Raw genomic sequence first — 15,787 nt, forward strand, 5'->3', positions numbered from 1 at the left:
ATATCTGTTTCTTTATTATATTTTTCAAACATTTCTGTGCTATTTGAAACAGAAATATTTTTTGTAAAAGATAAGATACTTTTTTTTTCTAAGCTTAAGTTTAAAGCATTTTTTGTCAAATCTACCCCAAATAATTTGACTTTTTCATTATTTATTTCACACCAACCTAACTGCAGTATTTCTCGCTAACTAAACAACCTAACTGCAGTATTTCTCAGTAACAAAAAAATCAAATTGGCATTTTTACAAAAAATAATTAATACTTTCAATGAAAATCTTTTTATTTCCAATATGAAAACAATTCCATTCTAAAATAACGGACCACGAAATCAACTTTCTCAAACAAATCGATAACATCAAAATGTAAACAAAGAAATCAATTTTGAAAATTTTTGTAAATTCTCTAAAAAGCAAATAAACAAAACCTTGCATGTTAATTAAACAACGAACTGTTTTTTAAATCCCAAAAAAACAGTTTTCTCTGATACAAAACAAGCCAAATGCAATCAGTTTTCCTAAAAATTGTTTCTAACATTTCCTATCTGTGTTCATCTAATGAAAAGAATCCAAACTATTCTACCACTACACAAAACATATTACGTTCAAAATGTATACAATATAAATCATCACTCTATGTTTTTTAACATATTTACCCTTTATTTGTCCCGAAAAATAACCCGACAATGGCATATAACAGTGAAATGTTCGGCGACATGTTGTAATATAATCAAAACAACTATTAGTTTAATAAGCAACCTCTACTTAACCTCTCATTACATTATATATATCTTTTTAAATATGTTTTAGTATAAAATAAGTTCGAAAAGTTTCCTACCTTTAGCGCAGATCAGCTTCCAGCTACTTCCAGCAATCGGAAAATCCAAGATGGCGGCTTGCGTCGACGTTAACGTGAAGACGTCATCCAAAAACATCAAAATAGAAAATGGACAATTACATTATAATCTATTATATGTTTATATTATTTCCAAAATCTATTATATGTTAATAAAAAAAATCATAAAAATATTTGCAAATGAAATAAAAATACATATATTTTTTTACATTTGATATCATCAATAAACAAAATTTTATTCGAACAAAATATGGTTTCTATTTTTATTATTTTTATTTTAAACGTTATTAATTTCAATACACACATTAAAAATTATGTTTTTTATCACTTACCATTTGTCTACCCTTATTTCCTTCTTCTCCCCCCTGCATCCGTTGTTTTAAAAGCATAGCAAACTGTCCCGCGGATCCCATTCAAGACGTCAACGAAATAAATGAAGGACAAAACGCTTCATTGAAATCAATACAAAAGCGTGGGAAAAAGTATAAATATGATTCTATAAATAGTTTTAAAAATATTATTAATTCATTAAAAATATTATAAACACTAAACAATATTAAATAGATTTATTTATTGCTAATGTAACATTTTACAATATTACATTCTTTGTTTAAATAAAACCTGAATATTAATACTTGATTTTTTTATCTTCTTTACTTTTTTTAATGATTTAATATTTAATTTAAACTACCAAAAAATATAGTATTAACAAACATGATATTTATCTTGTAAAAAGTACCTAAGTATTAATACTTAAATTTTAATTTAATTTATAATAAATAATTACCTAAATATTAATACTTCCTACATTTTTAAAATACTAATAGACTAATTATATATATATATATATATATTTATATATATTTATCTAAAACAATTAATTAAATTATAAAAAATAAATGTTTATCTTAATACCCCCATAAATATTATTATTAAAAAAAATTTTTTTTTAAATATCTATATATCTGTAATACCCAAAATCTACTAATAATCACTAAGTATTATAATTAAGTTTAATAAAAAATAATGTTATTTATCTTGTAAAAATTACCTGAGTATTAATACTTATTTTTTTATTATATTACATAATTTCCTAAATATTAATACTTCCTACATTTATAAAATACTAATACACTAATTCAATATAAATATATATATCAATTATTAATAATTAAATAAATAAATAAATTAATAATTCTCTATATATCTATAGTACCCAAAATCTACAAATAATCACTAAGTATTATAATTCAGTTTAATTAAAAATAATGTTATTTATCTTGTAAAAATTACCTGAGTATTAATACTTATTTTTTTATTATATTACATAATTTCCTAAATATTAATACTTCTTACATTTATAAAATACTAATACACTAATTCAATATATATATATATATATCAATTATTAATAATTAAATAAATAAATAAATAAATAATTCTCAATATATCTATAATACCCAAAATCTACAAATAATCACTAAGTATTATAATTATTTTTATTAAAATAATAATAATTTTATAAAATAATTATATAAATAACTATCTATCTAAATACCCAAAATAAATTATAAAAATTAATATACGATGTAAATACATGCGTTGTAATAGCATTAGCGTTGTAACACCATGCGTTGTAAAAACATGCGTTGTAATAGTAATTACGTTGTAATACCTGCGTTGTAATAGCACTACGTTGTAATAGTTGCGTTGTAATGGATGTTCTGCGACCTAGCGATGTCCGCAACGTGCGTGATGACGACAGGCGGGGAGGAGCGGTGAAGAGCAGCGATGAGTGGCGGTGAAGTCCGAAGCGCGGGGAAGAGCGACGGCTCAGGTAAGGCAAAGGCAAAGGCGAGGCGGGAGACGGGAGGCGGGAGGGAGGCGGGAGGAGGTCTGGGCAATGTCGGGGCGGGCGGGCGGGGGCCGGGGTGGGAGTGCACCCAAGCCTGAAATGTTGCCCCCAGCCCCCTTCTGCCCCGGGCAACGCTGCCGCAATCCGGAAATGCTGCCCCCAGCCCCCTTCTGCCCCAGGCAACGCTGGGGCGGGCTGCTAGTACAAAACATAAGGAGAAGAGAGGCAAGAGAAATAGGCAGTTAAGTTGCCAAAAGAAATGTTCTTGAGTCTTCAATAAAAAGAATTCTTACTTATTGGTTTCAACCCAGGGCATGTGCAGCCAACGCGTTTCTCCCTAAACAGGGCTTCATCAGGGAAACGCGAACAACAACCAACGATTTATTGGGGTGCACTTGCACTGGGTTGAAACCAATAAAGAAGAATTATTTTTATTGAAGACTCAAGAACATTTATTTTGGCTACTTAACTGCATATTTCTATTGCCTCTCTTCTTCCTTGTATAATCTCTCGAAAAAGTGTTGCAGCGCCACAGGTGACTTGGTCCAGGTTCGTTAAGTTGCTACTGCTTGCAGATGGCTCCAAGAAGAGCTTTGCAATTAACAAATAAAAGTACCAACAAAACCATATCTAATGACAGTACTTATACGGATATAGAAGGACGTTTCAAATGTAGGGTGGGGTTCAGTGCCCACAAAAGAAACTGATTAAAACCAGTACGGGATTAAACCCTGTGGAGGCGCCTAGGCAGCCTAAATTTAGGGGGGCCCTCGCAAATTATCTTATAATACCAATGCACCGGATTTTTTTTTACAAACTGACTGATGCCAGAAGATGAGCTTTTAAGAGAAAAACTGTTATGTGAATCTGATGTCTCTGGTTTATGTACTTTAAGTTTTATTTGATCCATTGTCACGGGCACTAAAAGGAGTGGAGCCCATAGGCTGTTGCCTCCTTTGTCTATTTAGTAATCCGCAACTGATTTAATCTGTTTGACAAAAACAGACGTGAAAACCCAGAGAGACATGCTTCTGTATATAGACAGGCATTTTCTTTTGCACTATCCAAAAAAACAACAGTTCTAGATTATCTTTCTTCTTAAAGATCAGAAGGAGAGCGATAAAATGAAGAACTGTGAAGCCTCGTTCCAAAGCACAAAAAGCATTCAGACCTGTCACACCTTCTTATCAGCCAAGCGCACTATCTGATACCAGAGATGTCTGCACAAATATGTGTTGGTGCAAACTGGAAAATAATAATGCATCCTTCATGCCGTTTTGTCTGCTCGCTGCATTTACTTCAGCAACAGGTGAAGAACTTGTCAAGTCAATAAAGTTCATGTCAGTTTCAGTCTGAATGCATTACTCCTGCACAGTGAGACATCGAACGCCTTCTCTCAAATTGTCCTAATGAGTTCTGCTCCACTTCTGAATTAACTTCCTACTATTTTTATTAATCGGAAGGGCCATTAAACTGTGAAGAGTATTCCACTAGAACTTTAAAATGAAGCCAAGCTGCCAATAACATGTATTTTCCAGTGCAGTACTCTTACCTGCCTTCGAGGCAGGGTGACCACTATCTGAACACATTAAACAAAATACAGCTAACACCTCTTGGCTGCAGATGGGTGGCATTGCTTTTCTCTCTGTTCCTTGTCGTGCATGGGTTTTTAATTCCGGTCGGGTCAATCACAGGAGTTCCCATCCCCAAGTGTGAAATCCATAGTAAATCTGCAGATCTTTAACTCTAAGGGGCCCATTACGATGTTGGGCGGATTGCCCCCGCCAGGCTGGCGGTAGCCACCGCCAGCCTGGCGGGGGCAATCCGCCCGACATCGTTGCACTAAAGACCCCCGCCATATTAGGATGGCGGGGGGGACCTCGGCGGACGGAAAGACCGTCCGCCGCTTTTCCGCCCCGGTCGCCTTGCGGCCGGGGTGGAAAAGGAATAATATGGTGGCGGGGTCTATCAGACACCGCCAGCCATATTAGGATGCCCTTCCTGACATGCTTTTCCGTGGCGGCAATGCCGCCACGGAAAGGCATGCGGAGACTCCCTGCGGGGGCTGTTGCGGGTCCCCTGGGAGTCCGGGGGGTGGGGGTGCACATGGGGGTACCTATGGTACCCCCCGCATTTCAAAGTGCAACATGGCACGCACCGCTCGGTGCCTGTCATGTTGTGCTTTGAAATGCACAATGTGCATTTTTACCATTGCGGCGGGCGGCACTTTCTGCACCGCCCGCCGCAATGGTAAAAATACAGGATGCACCCGCCTGTGTGGCGGGCGCATCCTAATGCTCAAGGCGGGACCGCCACTCCTATGGCGGGCGGTCCCGTTTTGCACGAGGATGGCGGCGGGCAAAGTCCGCCCGCCATCCTAATGACCCCCTTAGACTCTACTTGCAGAGAGAAAGTAGAGTTTCGGCGTGTAGTAGCAGGAAGAAACGATGACTAACCTTGGGAACTGGGAGCTGGTTGAATGGTTTCCTGGTACTTCTTCATTTCTAAGGGGCACTCAAGGGCCCACCTTTGCTGCCCTCTCTGCCCACATCAGAGGGCAACCAGGCTCCTGAAGAATGCCAATAACACCTCTATGAAGGGTCGAATGGGCAGAAACATGTCGACCTCCGCTAGTAGGTTGAAATAGTTCCCGCTCTTTTTTAACATCACCACTGGGGGACTCAATAAAAGCTGAATTTCCAGCCATTAGGTTGTTCTTAACACTCACTTTTTGAATCCCCTCTGCACACAATCTTCACTCTTGAGATATCATATTAGTGACATAGCAATAAAGCCATCAGAAAATCTCCCCATAACCTCGCCATAAAAAAAAAACATCAATTGCACAGTAGCTTGCACCATAGAACCCACCATAGGAAGGTGCCAGGAGGGTCCCGATGATGAAGCATGCCACCCAACAGGTGGGGAATGGCTGTCGCCCTTAAATAAGTTAGTTCCCATGTTATGTTATGTTATGTTATGTTATAATTGTTTTATATAGCGCACGGCTACTCAGAGAGTGTCCCGGCGCTTTTCGCTACATACTGAAAACATAACACAGTTAAAAGAAGCAGGGCAAAAGGAGGAGAAAACCAGAAAGATACAGACTCGCCTAAGAAACCAAAGCTAAGTAGAAAAAAGCCAGGTTTTGAGGCCCTTCCTGAACATCAGTAAGTTGGATGTGCTGCGCAGCGCCAGTGGTAAAGAATTCCAGAGCTGGGGTGCCAACAGTCTGAAAGAGCGGCCACCTATGCGGGCCCTCTTGATCCGAGGGACCGCCGCAAGAAACAAAGATCCAGACCTCAGGGATCTTGTAGGGTGATAAAAAGCTACCCTTTTCCGGAGGTATTTGGCTCCTGACCCATAGAGAGCTTTATGAGCCAAGGTCAGGGCCTTGAAAGTTATTCGCTTCCGAATAGGGAGCCAGTGCAGAGCCTGCAGGAGACCCGAGGTTCGAGCCCGGCCTGACAGACCAAAAATGGCCCGAGCTGCCGAATTCTGGACCACCTGTAATCGTTCTAACAGATACTCCGGTAGGCCAAGGTACAAGATGTTGGCGTAATCTAGTCTAGAACCGATTATCGCCTGTACCGTTACCTTCCTATGGTCTTCTGATAGGATGGGAAGAAACTTGCGGAGCATCCGAAGCAAACCGAAACAGGTGCCAGTGAGCCCAATTACCTGAGAACGCAAAGACAGGTCCTTGTCGATCTTAATACCCAGGTTCTTGGCCACCTGAGATGAACCTGAAGGTGGAAACATGTTCTTCGGCCACCATTCCTGCCACTCTGGATCCGCGCTGCATCCAAAAAAGAGTACCTCAGATTTATCCGAGTTGCACTTGAGGCCGTTCAGATGGAACCAGTTAAAAACGGCCTCATGGCAACCCTGGATACCCATCCAGTGTACTCTCCACTCACTGTGTCAGTCCTACACACTAGGGACAGACAGTTCTTATGAGTATTATAATATTGTTAGGAGGACTCAACTGACTGCCTTGATACCTCCAGACCACTATGTCTTAGAGACTGGTTGATTATATGTCACGTAAAAACTTAGAATGCATAATTTGTTGTAATCTTTACTTACTAACTACCCACCACAATTGGGATTTTTGGAAGTATGTCCACATCTATGGTTATGATTATGAGTTGTCAGAATTCCGATTGGTGTGCAGTTTACTGCAACCAGTAATTATCAGGTGTGATAAGGCCCTCACTCTTTAGTACACTCCTCCAGGTCAAACCTGCAGAACTTTATAAGGGGGAAAAGTGTGCAATGTTTACCATTGCGGGAAGATGTTGGTGCGGTAAGAACAAAAAGTTCATGTTATTCCACAAAAAGTTACAACATGTGCAGTTTATCACTCCTGATAAATTCTGATCCCAAGGATTGAGATGTTATTGGTTGCAATAAATTTAGACCTGGCCCCCGACCTACAAATAATCAGGGACACAATGGCGTAAGTTAGATTGCTCTTAACATTTTCAGCTCACGTGCAACGCTCTGCCCCTCCGAGTGTGCCACAGCACGCAGCGAGGGCATACCTTGAGTTTGGTGCTGGGGTAGCTGACATGCAGCCTGGTCGTGGTCCTATTGGAGAGGGCAGCCTGCCTCAGGTCCTCCATCACTGACACTATATCATCCACCACGCACTTCCGGTCCTCGTCCCCCAACATGCACAGGTGAGAGAAAGTGTAATTGTATCCCTTGTAGTTCACCTTCATGCCCAGGACGGAGCGGTGCACACGCAGCACCTGCTCCGCCTGCTGCAGGATGTTGCCCCCCGGCTTGGCCAGAAGGATGAACCTGCCGTAGCGCCCGGGGGTGTGCAGGTCCGAGTAGAGCCGGGCTTTGGACTGGTCCAGTGGAAAGAGGCTGCTGGCCAGGCTCCTCTCCGTCTTAGCCAGGCTGTGGCTGGGCGCCAGCAGGCTCTCCAGGTCGCTCTCCGCCTTGAAGCGGTGCAGCAGCAGCAAGCCGAAGATGAGGCTGAGCGCCGAGGGCACGGTGAGGAAGAACACGGGGTGCCTGCTGACCAACAAGCCCAGCTTGTAGAAGAACGCCCGGAGTCCTCTGTGGGCGGCTTGCTGCAGCATCCTTCTCCGAACCCTGCCGGCGTAGACTCCAGAGCGCCGGAGAAAGTACATTGGACGTGCGTGGCTCAGTCACACCCGCGGTGCCCTCCCTGCCCCGTGGGCACTGCTGGATCCGGCTCTTCCCTGCCCTCGGCGGCGGTCAGACTTGGTGTTTACGAAGATTCCTGCCGCACTACCAATGCTCCACGCGGTGCCACGCCAGGGACGCCCGGCAGTGCCGCCTGAATTATGTACTACACTGCAACCACGTGCCTCGCTGTCCTGAAGGGAGGGAGCGCGCGGCGAGGGTGAGAGGCGGAGAGGGAGAGAAAGCGATTGAGAAAAGGCAGAGATGGGGATAAAAAGAGAGAGAGGGGAACACAATAAAACCCGGATGGCTGATTTCACTAGCCTTTCAATGGCACGGGTTTCCAGGTCAATAAATCAGAGAAAGAAGGATTGAAAATTAACTAATTGTTCTGATTATGCGCTGCAGCAAGAGAGCAATTTCACAAAAGGATTTTTTTTGCTTCTGTTCGTGGTAATGTAATGACACCGGCATGCGGCAAGAACTGAAGCCAGCAGAGTCTGCGTACTTGTGTAGAGCACTACCTGGCCAATGCAGCATTTTAACAATTACAGTAATGTGTTTACGTACAGCATTAGCGGCAGGATGATATGCATCTCCCTGGGCATGCAGCACTGCATGCTGGCAGCCTGCTCAGACCTGCACTGTAATGTATACATCTGCACACACACTGGCAGAATGCCATTTTCAAAATGTGCATTATGATTTAGAAACTTTTACCGATCAAGGTATGTAAAATATGTTGAAATGTAGACTAACGGAATGCAGGTGCCTATATCTTTCACAGGCTGTCAGAGCCCAAGACAAGATATTAATAATTGGATAACTGCCGTGTTCCCTCCAATAAGAAAGTTGTCTTCTGCAATGGAAACAGGAAAGTGCAGTGGTATGTAATTACTTAGAACATTCTTCACAACAAATCTAAAACTAAAGTGTCTGCTTTGCATGCTTGTAAGTGATTGATCTTTAAAGTAGCGCCATCAAGACCCTTTGCTGCATGGAAATCTCAATACATTCGCTTTCAGATGTGGGCCCACAACACTTGATGGCTTAGGGCTCTGTACTCACAAGGACCAGTCTGTTTTAAGTGGTTTACAGGCTCTTTGGGTGCAGTCATGGAGTGAAGGTTCTTGTTTGTGTAATAGTGGGGACAAGAGATGGCAAATGTTTTGGGCCTTTCTATAAATAGGTTACATGGACAATGTAGTGGATTTTATAAATAATCCTTGCTGCCACCTAGAACAAGTGAAGCATTTTCAATGTTGCTTTGTTTTGATGTGGTCATGTTTGCGAAGGTTCATTCACATTATGGTGATATTTCTTTGCAGTCTTTGGACTCTATCAGTCTCTTTGGGAGCTCTGAGTAGATGACTCTGCAGCAGTATACCGAAAGATAGCATAGGGAGCGCTACCATAGTACTACTGGAGCATCTAGGTAGTGTGAAATTTCTAAACAAAAAGTCCAATATCCAACAACACAAACAAAATCAACCGTCAAAACAGGTGAAAGATTTCTTGTAATAGTCCATAAATACACTAAAGACATGGAGATGAGTCTTCAACAAAGTTTATTCTTCAAATATAAAACCATCCAATCCAGCCAACGCGTTTCGTCCTTCCAAGAGTACTTCATCAGGGTTGCAAAGCAAAATATATACAAACCCAAACATTAAAACACATAAAATACATAAAACCAGATACAATGCTCATGACTCTCTCTCTTTCTCCTATTGCATCTTGCTTCGTGTAATCCATTGACATTATGAGCCCATCTTGACAAGACAGCACCAAAAAAGAAGCTATCCAAATATTATTAAAACATAATTTGCAGCTCATTGACTCAACCTCTTGCCCCACATAACTTAGGTCCTCATTATGAGTTTCGCAGTGCGGGAGTGGGACCGCCCCACTCCCGTACCACCAAACTGGGTAGGAACTGCCCACCAAATTAGGAGTTTTCTCCTGGTCTGGCGGCAGTTCTTTGACGTTATTTGATGAAATAGGCACCGCAATGGGAACATCAAATGCAGTACCTGCATGACATGGACTGCTGCAGTCCATGCCATGCAGGTACTGCGGTGCTTGCACACAGGGGACACATTTTGTGTCCCCCTGTGTGCATCCACCCGACGTGAGGCACCAGGGGTCCCTGTAAGGCCCCCTTTGTTTCCTCTCTGCCACGGTTTTCATGGTGGGCTCCCCACCATGAAACCCGTGACAGAGAGGAAACTCGTAATATGCTTGTGGGGACTGCGGTTGTCCCACCAAGCATTTTGCGGCCTCAGAACCGCTGCAGAACCACCGGTGATCGGCAGTTCCCTGGCGGTTGCGGTGGTCCCAGGGCGGCCTGACCGCCCTAGTCATAATAGGGTGGTAGGTCATAATAGGGTGGTGAGAGAGCGCCACCCAGAGTCTGGCAGTCCGTGGACCGCCAGACTCATAATAAGATCCTTAATGCATTCAAGGAATATGTACAAAGATTTACAAAACATTATCATTCTTCGCCTTACTCCAACAACATATGTCAACATAGTACTTACAATCTGTACATTTCCTTCCACTTTTGTCATCCTTTGTAAACTACTGCTTATTTACTCCTAAAATGGTTAGTATCAGCGGCTAATATTAGCATAACATTAAGTTATGTGGGACAAGGGGCCCATGCCCGTATCCAGCACCTCCATAGGCCGGACTTGGGTCAATTTAGCAAGACCATGGAGCAACTTCAATTATAGCAGCACTGACTTCTTCAACTCGTTGAGCATCTAGCGCAACCGTATTGCGCTGTTAGCATACCTGAATACTAGAGCAAGACCATTTGTATGCCCAAAAGTATAAACTTCGCGAGCCCACTACCTCCAAAATAGTTTTTCTCCGTACTGACTTCATTTAACTCGTAGAGCGTCTAGCACGACCATAGTACACTTTTAGCATTTCTAAACTCTAAAAGCAATACACCTCGCATGACTACCAATATAAACCTCCTGCAAGCCCATTTACTTCCAACATATAAGTTAGTCGACCAATGTGTATCTTTGAGACGTAGCTTGCATTGACACATTTAAATGTAGAGCACTGTCAGATTTATAATGTTATATAGGCAAGACTATTACTCCTAGAGCAAATAACTTGCAGCACAATTTGCTTCTAAAGCACCCATGATCTGAACCCATCCTAAATGAGGAAATGTATTGTTTTATGAATATCAACACTCTGATCTATCTGTTAGACACTGTCCCTACAATGATTTGAACATTACTTTTAACAGAACCGTATCAAGAACTATAAGGACTTAAACGAATCTTTGTATGGGAAGAAAAAGTATTTGCAGGAACATAATTCAAATCAAATGAGGGATTTGTATTTATAAAACTACATGAAGTTTGGGAATATTTCACAATCTTTTATGGGGCTTTTCACGTTTAATTCTATTTTTTTGAACTTTTTAAAAAGCATTTTAATTTCCCATCGTCCGACAAAAGAGTTGCATGCTAGTACCCAACACAATATGACTGCCTTAGAAAACCAGTTACACACTATGATCTTTTGTGGCCAAAACTTTATACTAGACCTTACAAATTAAATTATAGAGTTAGAGGACTTGTACATATATGAATGTGGAAAATAGACATCACCCATTTTCTAAAATGTACCTCACACAAAATACTAATAAACTCTTTTAACATCACACTACTTTATCTAATTGGTCACTTTTTCCCTATCCTTTCACCTCACCCATGGTGGTGGACACACCTGCTCATTAAGATGTAGGAAACTTACCTTCAACCACACCATTTCTATCCTTGGAGCTTTGAAAAAGCCCTAGGCTATTGAGCCGCCTCGTTGTATAACATGGTCGTGTATATGATTCGGAGGACCTCTGGAAGTAGTGAGTGGCTTAAAGAGTGTCGCTCTTCGTCTTCCTGTCTGATGCTACAATTGACATGTTTATTTCATTTATGTATATTTGTTTTATGTAGCGCGGATTTGACCCCTGCGGGTTTCGAAGCATTGAACATCGTGAAGTCAGAGAAGCCGATATTCTCATAATACGAGTCTGCATTAGTTATATAATAGTGTACGCGTTTTTATAACAATTGAGGGAAAGGATAACAAAACGAACTGGACTAGGTAGTATGGATGGTTGTTGTGTAGTGTTTTCTAGCATGTAAGTGTTTTGAATATAGTTATTTATCATCCCAGTAGCAAAAATTGTTTTTATCTCCTTGGAGATAAAATTGTTTCATTAAAAAAAAAGTTACTTATATAAAAATATATATGTGATTGACCACAGCACAGCGCAAGCCTTCGTGATCCCCCGCTCCAAAATACTCTTAAACCTCAATTTTTGTTTGGTATTAGCCAAAAAGTCAGGTCTAACTGCCTGGACTCATTTACATTCGCAGCCTTTTGGACACCACCATCTTTCATTGGGAAGCAGCAGTATGTTACTGGTTCATAAACCTGTGGTGCTTCAGCTGTTCCTCAAATGTCCACCGTTTTACTCACAATCGTGATATCGGACATGCATTAGGAAGTAGGTACATATGAGGACTCATGTGAGTTGCTTTCATGAGTTGCTTTGTCTGACACTAGTATCTAGTGAGAATGATTTCATTGGGTGCTTGGCCTCGCATGGCTGGTATGCAGGATTAGGAATGGCTGCTTTTGACTGTAGGCATTTCCAACCAGTACAGAGGACAATAGAGTGGTCAGTTCAAACTGTGCACACAGTACAAAATTGCTGACACTCATCCTGATCTTTTACGCCCCACTACTTTCAAATGCCACCAGCCACAACTGATTGTGAGCAAGGTCGATAAACAATGCTCCTTGTTATTCTGTTCTGGTCAGGCCCTAGCACCTAGGTAAAATATACTAATGCAGCTGCTGCTGGAGACTTGTACTTTGATATTATGGGGATACATGTTTAGGTGATAGACACTTGGAGAGGGACCTTTCCAGGGAGAAGAGCAACATGCACGTACAATGTAGAAATATTATCTATAGTCTAAGGTATGGGGTCTGCTGACAAATCACAGAGATCTTCTATTATATAATAATACTTCTTCTTACCAAGGGGAGGGAGGTTAGGCACTATAGTCCTTTCTCCATTGTCTTTATATGATGATGTCTCCCTCATCAACGCATCACCTCTAGCCCAGCGGTTCTACGCCTTCAGAACGGATGCACTGTGCTGTTGACATTGTCGCATCAATGACCTTACGTGACTTCGGAACGGAAGTATCACCCGCGACACTGATGCATCACCTCCAGATACAAACGCATCATCCCCGAGCGTCGACGCATCCACGGTACTGGCAGTGGGTCTGCGTGACTCCTGTATCTGGCCCGCATTCCATCACAGTAGGACTGGATTAGCCTCAGTCAAGCGTGACCAGATAGCCCCAGTTGGAGCTATTGACTTCTAAGCACTGTGTTGTGATGTGTGACAAGTAGCCGAAGAAGCTTTGAAGATTCTTTATTTCAGACATGGCCATATGCAAATCAGTCTGACCCTGTGCCTCATGGGAACAGTCCAGCCCGAACTGCCAAAGCCATGTCTTCCCTGGACCAGAAACAAGCACCTTGGGACCGGTTTCTGCCACTGGATTCAAGCTAGCCTGGCTGATGACGGCTGAAATGCCAATAACCAGTCCCAGGATGCTTGTTTCCGGTCCAGGGAAGGCATGTCTTTGGCAGTTCGGGCTGGACTGTTCCCATGAGGCACAGGGTCAGACTGATTTGCATATGGCCATGTCTGAACTGGGGTGGCGGAGTGAGCTAAAGAATGGTGATGGATTAAACCCAGATCAGTTGTTTGGGAGTGAGTGTTTGATTTGCTCAACGGCTCCGTCCATCATCCCCTTTTGTATCGCTTTGTTTGCCCTAAGTTGGCAGGGTATACTCAGACGTGAGTCCCTTGCTCACTTTGCCACTGGATTCAAGTTAGCCTGGCTGATGACGGCTGGAATGCCAGAAACCGGTCCTCGGAAGCTTGTTTCCGGTCCAGGGAAGGCATGGCTTGGCAGTTCGGGCTGGACTGTTCCCATGAAGGCTCTGGCCCCCGTTCTGGAGCGACGAAATCGGGGAGAACATAAGAGGCACAGATGATTCGACCTAAGTGATTGATTAGACTGGGCAAGCTTAAATCTGGCTCTGAGATCAAAATTAAGACTTTAGTGCCCCTTTGAAGTTGTTTGGAGAAACAAATCCAACATCCAGACAATGTCAAAGTCGTAAGGAAAAATGATTCGTAGTTAAATTGTGAGAAAAAAAAGGCACACCCATTTTCAGCACCAACTAGAACTCGAAATTTTAATACTGACACCAGGAGGTAAGGTGGCCACCTCCTTCCAGATCATTACGGACTTTGCTTCCAATCCTGGATTTTTGTGTGATGGTTTTACATCTATTAAGCTGATTAGGCTATCACACCAGAAATCAGTGATTTATTGGTGAAAATGTTAGGATGGGGGCAGTGTCTGTAATGACATACACAAATTTACACAAAGTCAGACTTTGGTCGCGAAATAAACAAGGTAGTAGTAACGGTGATGGATCAAACCCAGATCTTTTGACTGGGTGTGAGTGTTTGATTGGTTCAGATGCTCCGTCCATCACCACCCCCTTTTGTACCACTTTTGGCCGCCATAAGTGTGGCAGGGTATGCTCAGACGTGAGTCCCTTGCTCACTTTGCCACTGGATTCAAGCAAGCCGGGCTGAAGACGGCTGGAATGCCAGAAACCGGTCCCAGGATGCTTGTTTTCGGTCCAGGGAAGACATGTTTTTGGCAGTTTGGGCTGGACTGTTCCCATGATGCACAGGGTCAGACTGATTTGCATATGTATGTATGAACTGGGGTGGCGGAGTGAGCTAAAGAATGGTGATGGATTAAACCCAGATCAGTTGATTGAGGGTGAGTGTTTGATTTGCTTAACCACTCCGTCCATCATCCCCTTCTGTATCCCTTCCTAGTGATCTCTCACTGTTTCAAAGAGTACCCTTTGAAGTGTACAGGAGGAGTCTCTCTCTCTCTCCTTTCTCCAGTATGTTTCACCTGATTCATAGAAATGGAGCAATACACAGACAATTCTGGCTGGGGGATCCCTCTACCTCCTCGTGTCTAAACCAGGCAGGCTTGAGCTTCCCAAAATGGAATTCAGGGTCCTCCATGTAATGTACCATTAAAGGCACACCTGCACTCACTATATGTACACAGCATATCCACTTTCCAGCCAGGTTATCTCCATGTATTGTGCCACCCCAGGCAGATATACATTCCGCACACACATTCACTCTGCATGCACTGCTCAGTACTGTAGCCTTTCTACATTGTGCCACATGCTACATAAAACTACACACTTCATGTATTGTACTCCTCACAGGTACATATACTCCCAGTAGATGCACACACCATGCACATACTGCATAGCACTACATCTCTAATGTACTGCATTCCTCGCAGTTCCACATACACCCAGTACATGCACTCACCATGCCCACACTGCACCATACCACTCCAACCCTTTAGGGTACCCTTCCAAGGCACACATACAACCAGTGCAGAGTAACCACTCTTGCACTGTGCAGCACTTTACAGCTAACTGATTGAGGCCAAGGGGTGAACAAACACACAGCAGTGGAACTTTAAAAATGAGGGAGCCTGTAGGCCTCAGTCTACTGACACAGGTTAAAAAAGTCCTGTTCTCTCCTACTGATCATTACATGGTATGCTGACACCACTGCGCTCTTGCTGCTTAACTCCTGATGAAGGCAGTAACCTTCCACCACTATGAAGGGAGCGCTTTGAGCACCCCTCCCAGTCCAACAAGATCACAATCTGTGAGGCAGTACTATGTCATGGAGCACACGCATGATCCGTGTTTGCCTATGACAACAAAAATCAGCATTA

The 15,787-nt window shown here is 42.5% G+C and overlaps 1 protein-coding gene across 2 annotated transcripts in view; it reads right to left on the bottom strand.

The window, feature by feature from the left end:
* The window catches only part of PTCHD4 (patched domain containing 4), a 470,888-nt gene extending 463,033 nt beyond the window's left edge, over positions 1 to 7,855 (bottom strand). Inside the window, exon 1 of one of the 2 annotated variants that reach the window (XM_078646758.1) lies at positions 7,430 to 7,855. In XM_078646758.1, coding sequence (XP_078502884.1) covers positions 7,430 to 7,855 — 426 coding nt within the window. Of the gene's footprint in view, positions 1 to 7,255 lie in introns of both variants that reach the window. The other variant, XM_078646757.1, reaches the window with a different exon arrangement.
* Between the last annotated feature and the right edge of the window lie 7,932 nt (positions 7,856 to 15,787).

The sequence above is a fragment of the Lissotriton helveticus genome, chromosome 6, assembly GCF_964261635.1.
Source record: "Lissotriton helveticus chromosome 6, aLisHel1.1, whole genome shotgun sequence".
Lineage (NCBI taxonomy): Eukaryota > Metazoa > Chordata > Amphibia > Caudata > Salamandridae > Lissotriton > Lissotriton helveticus.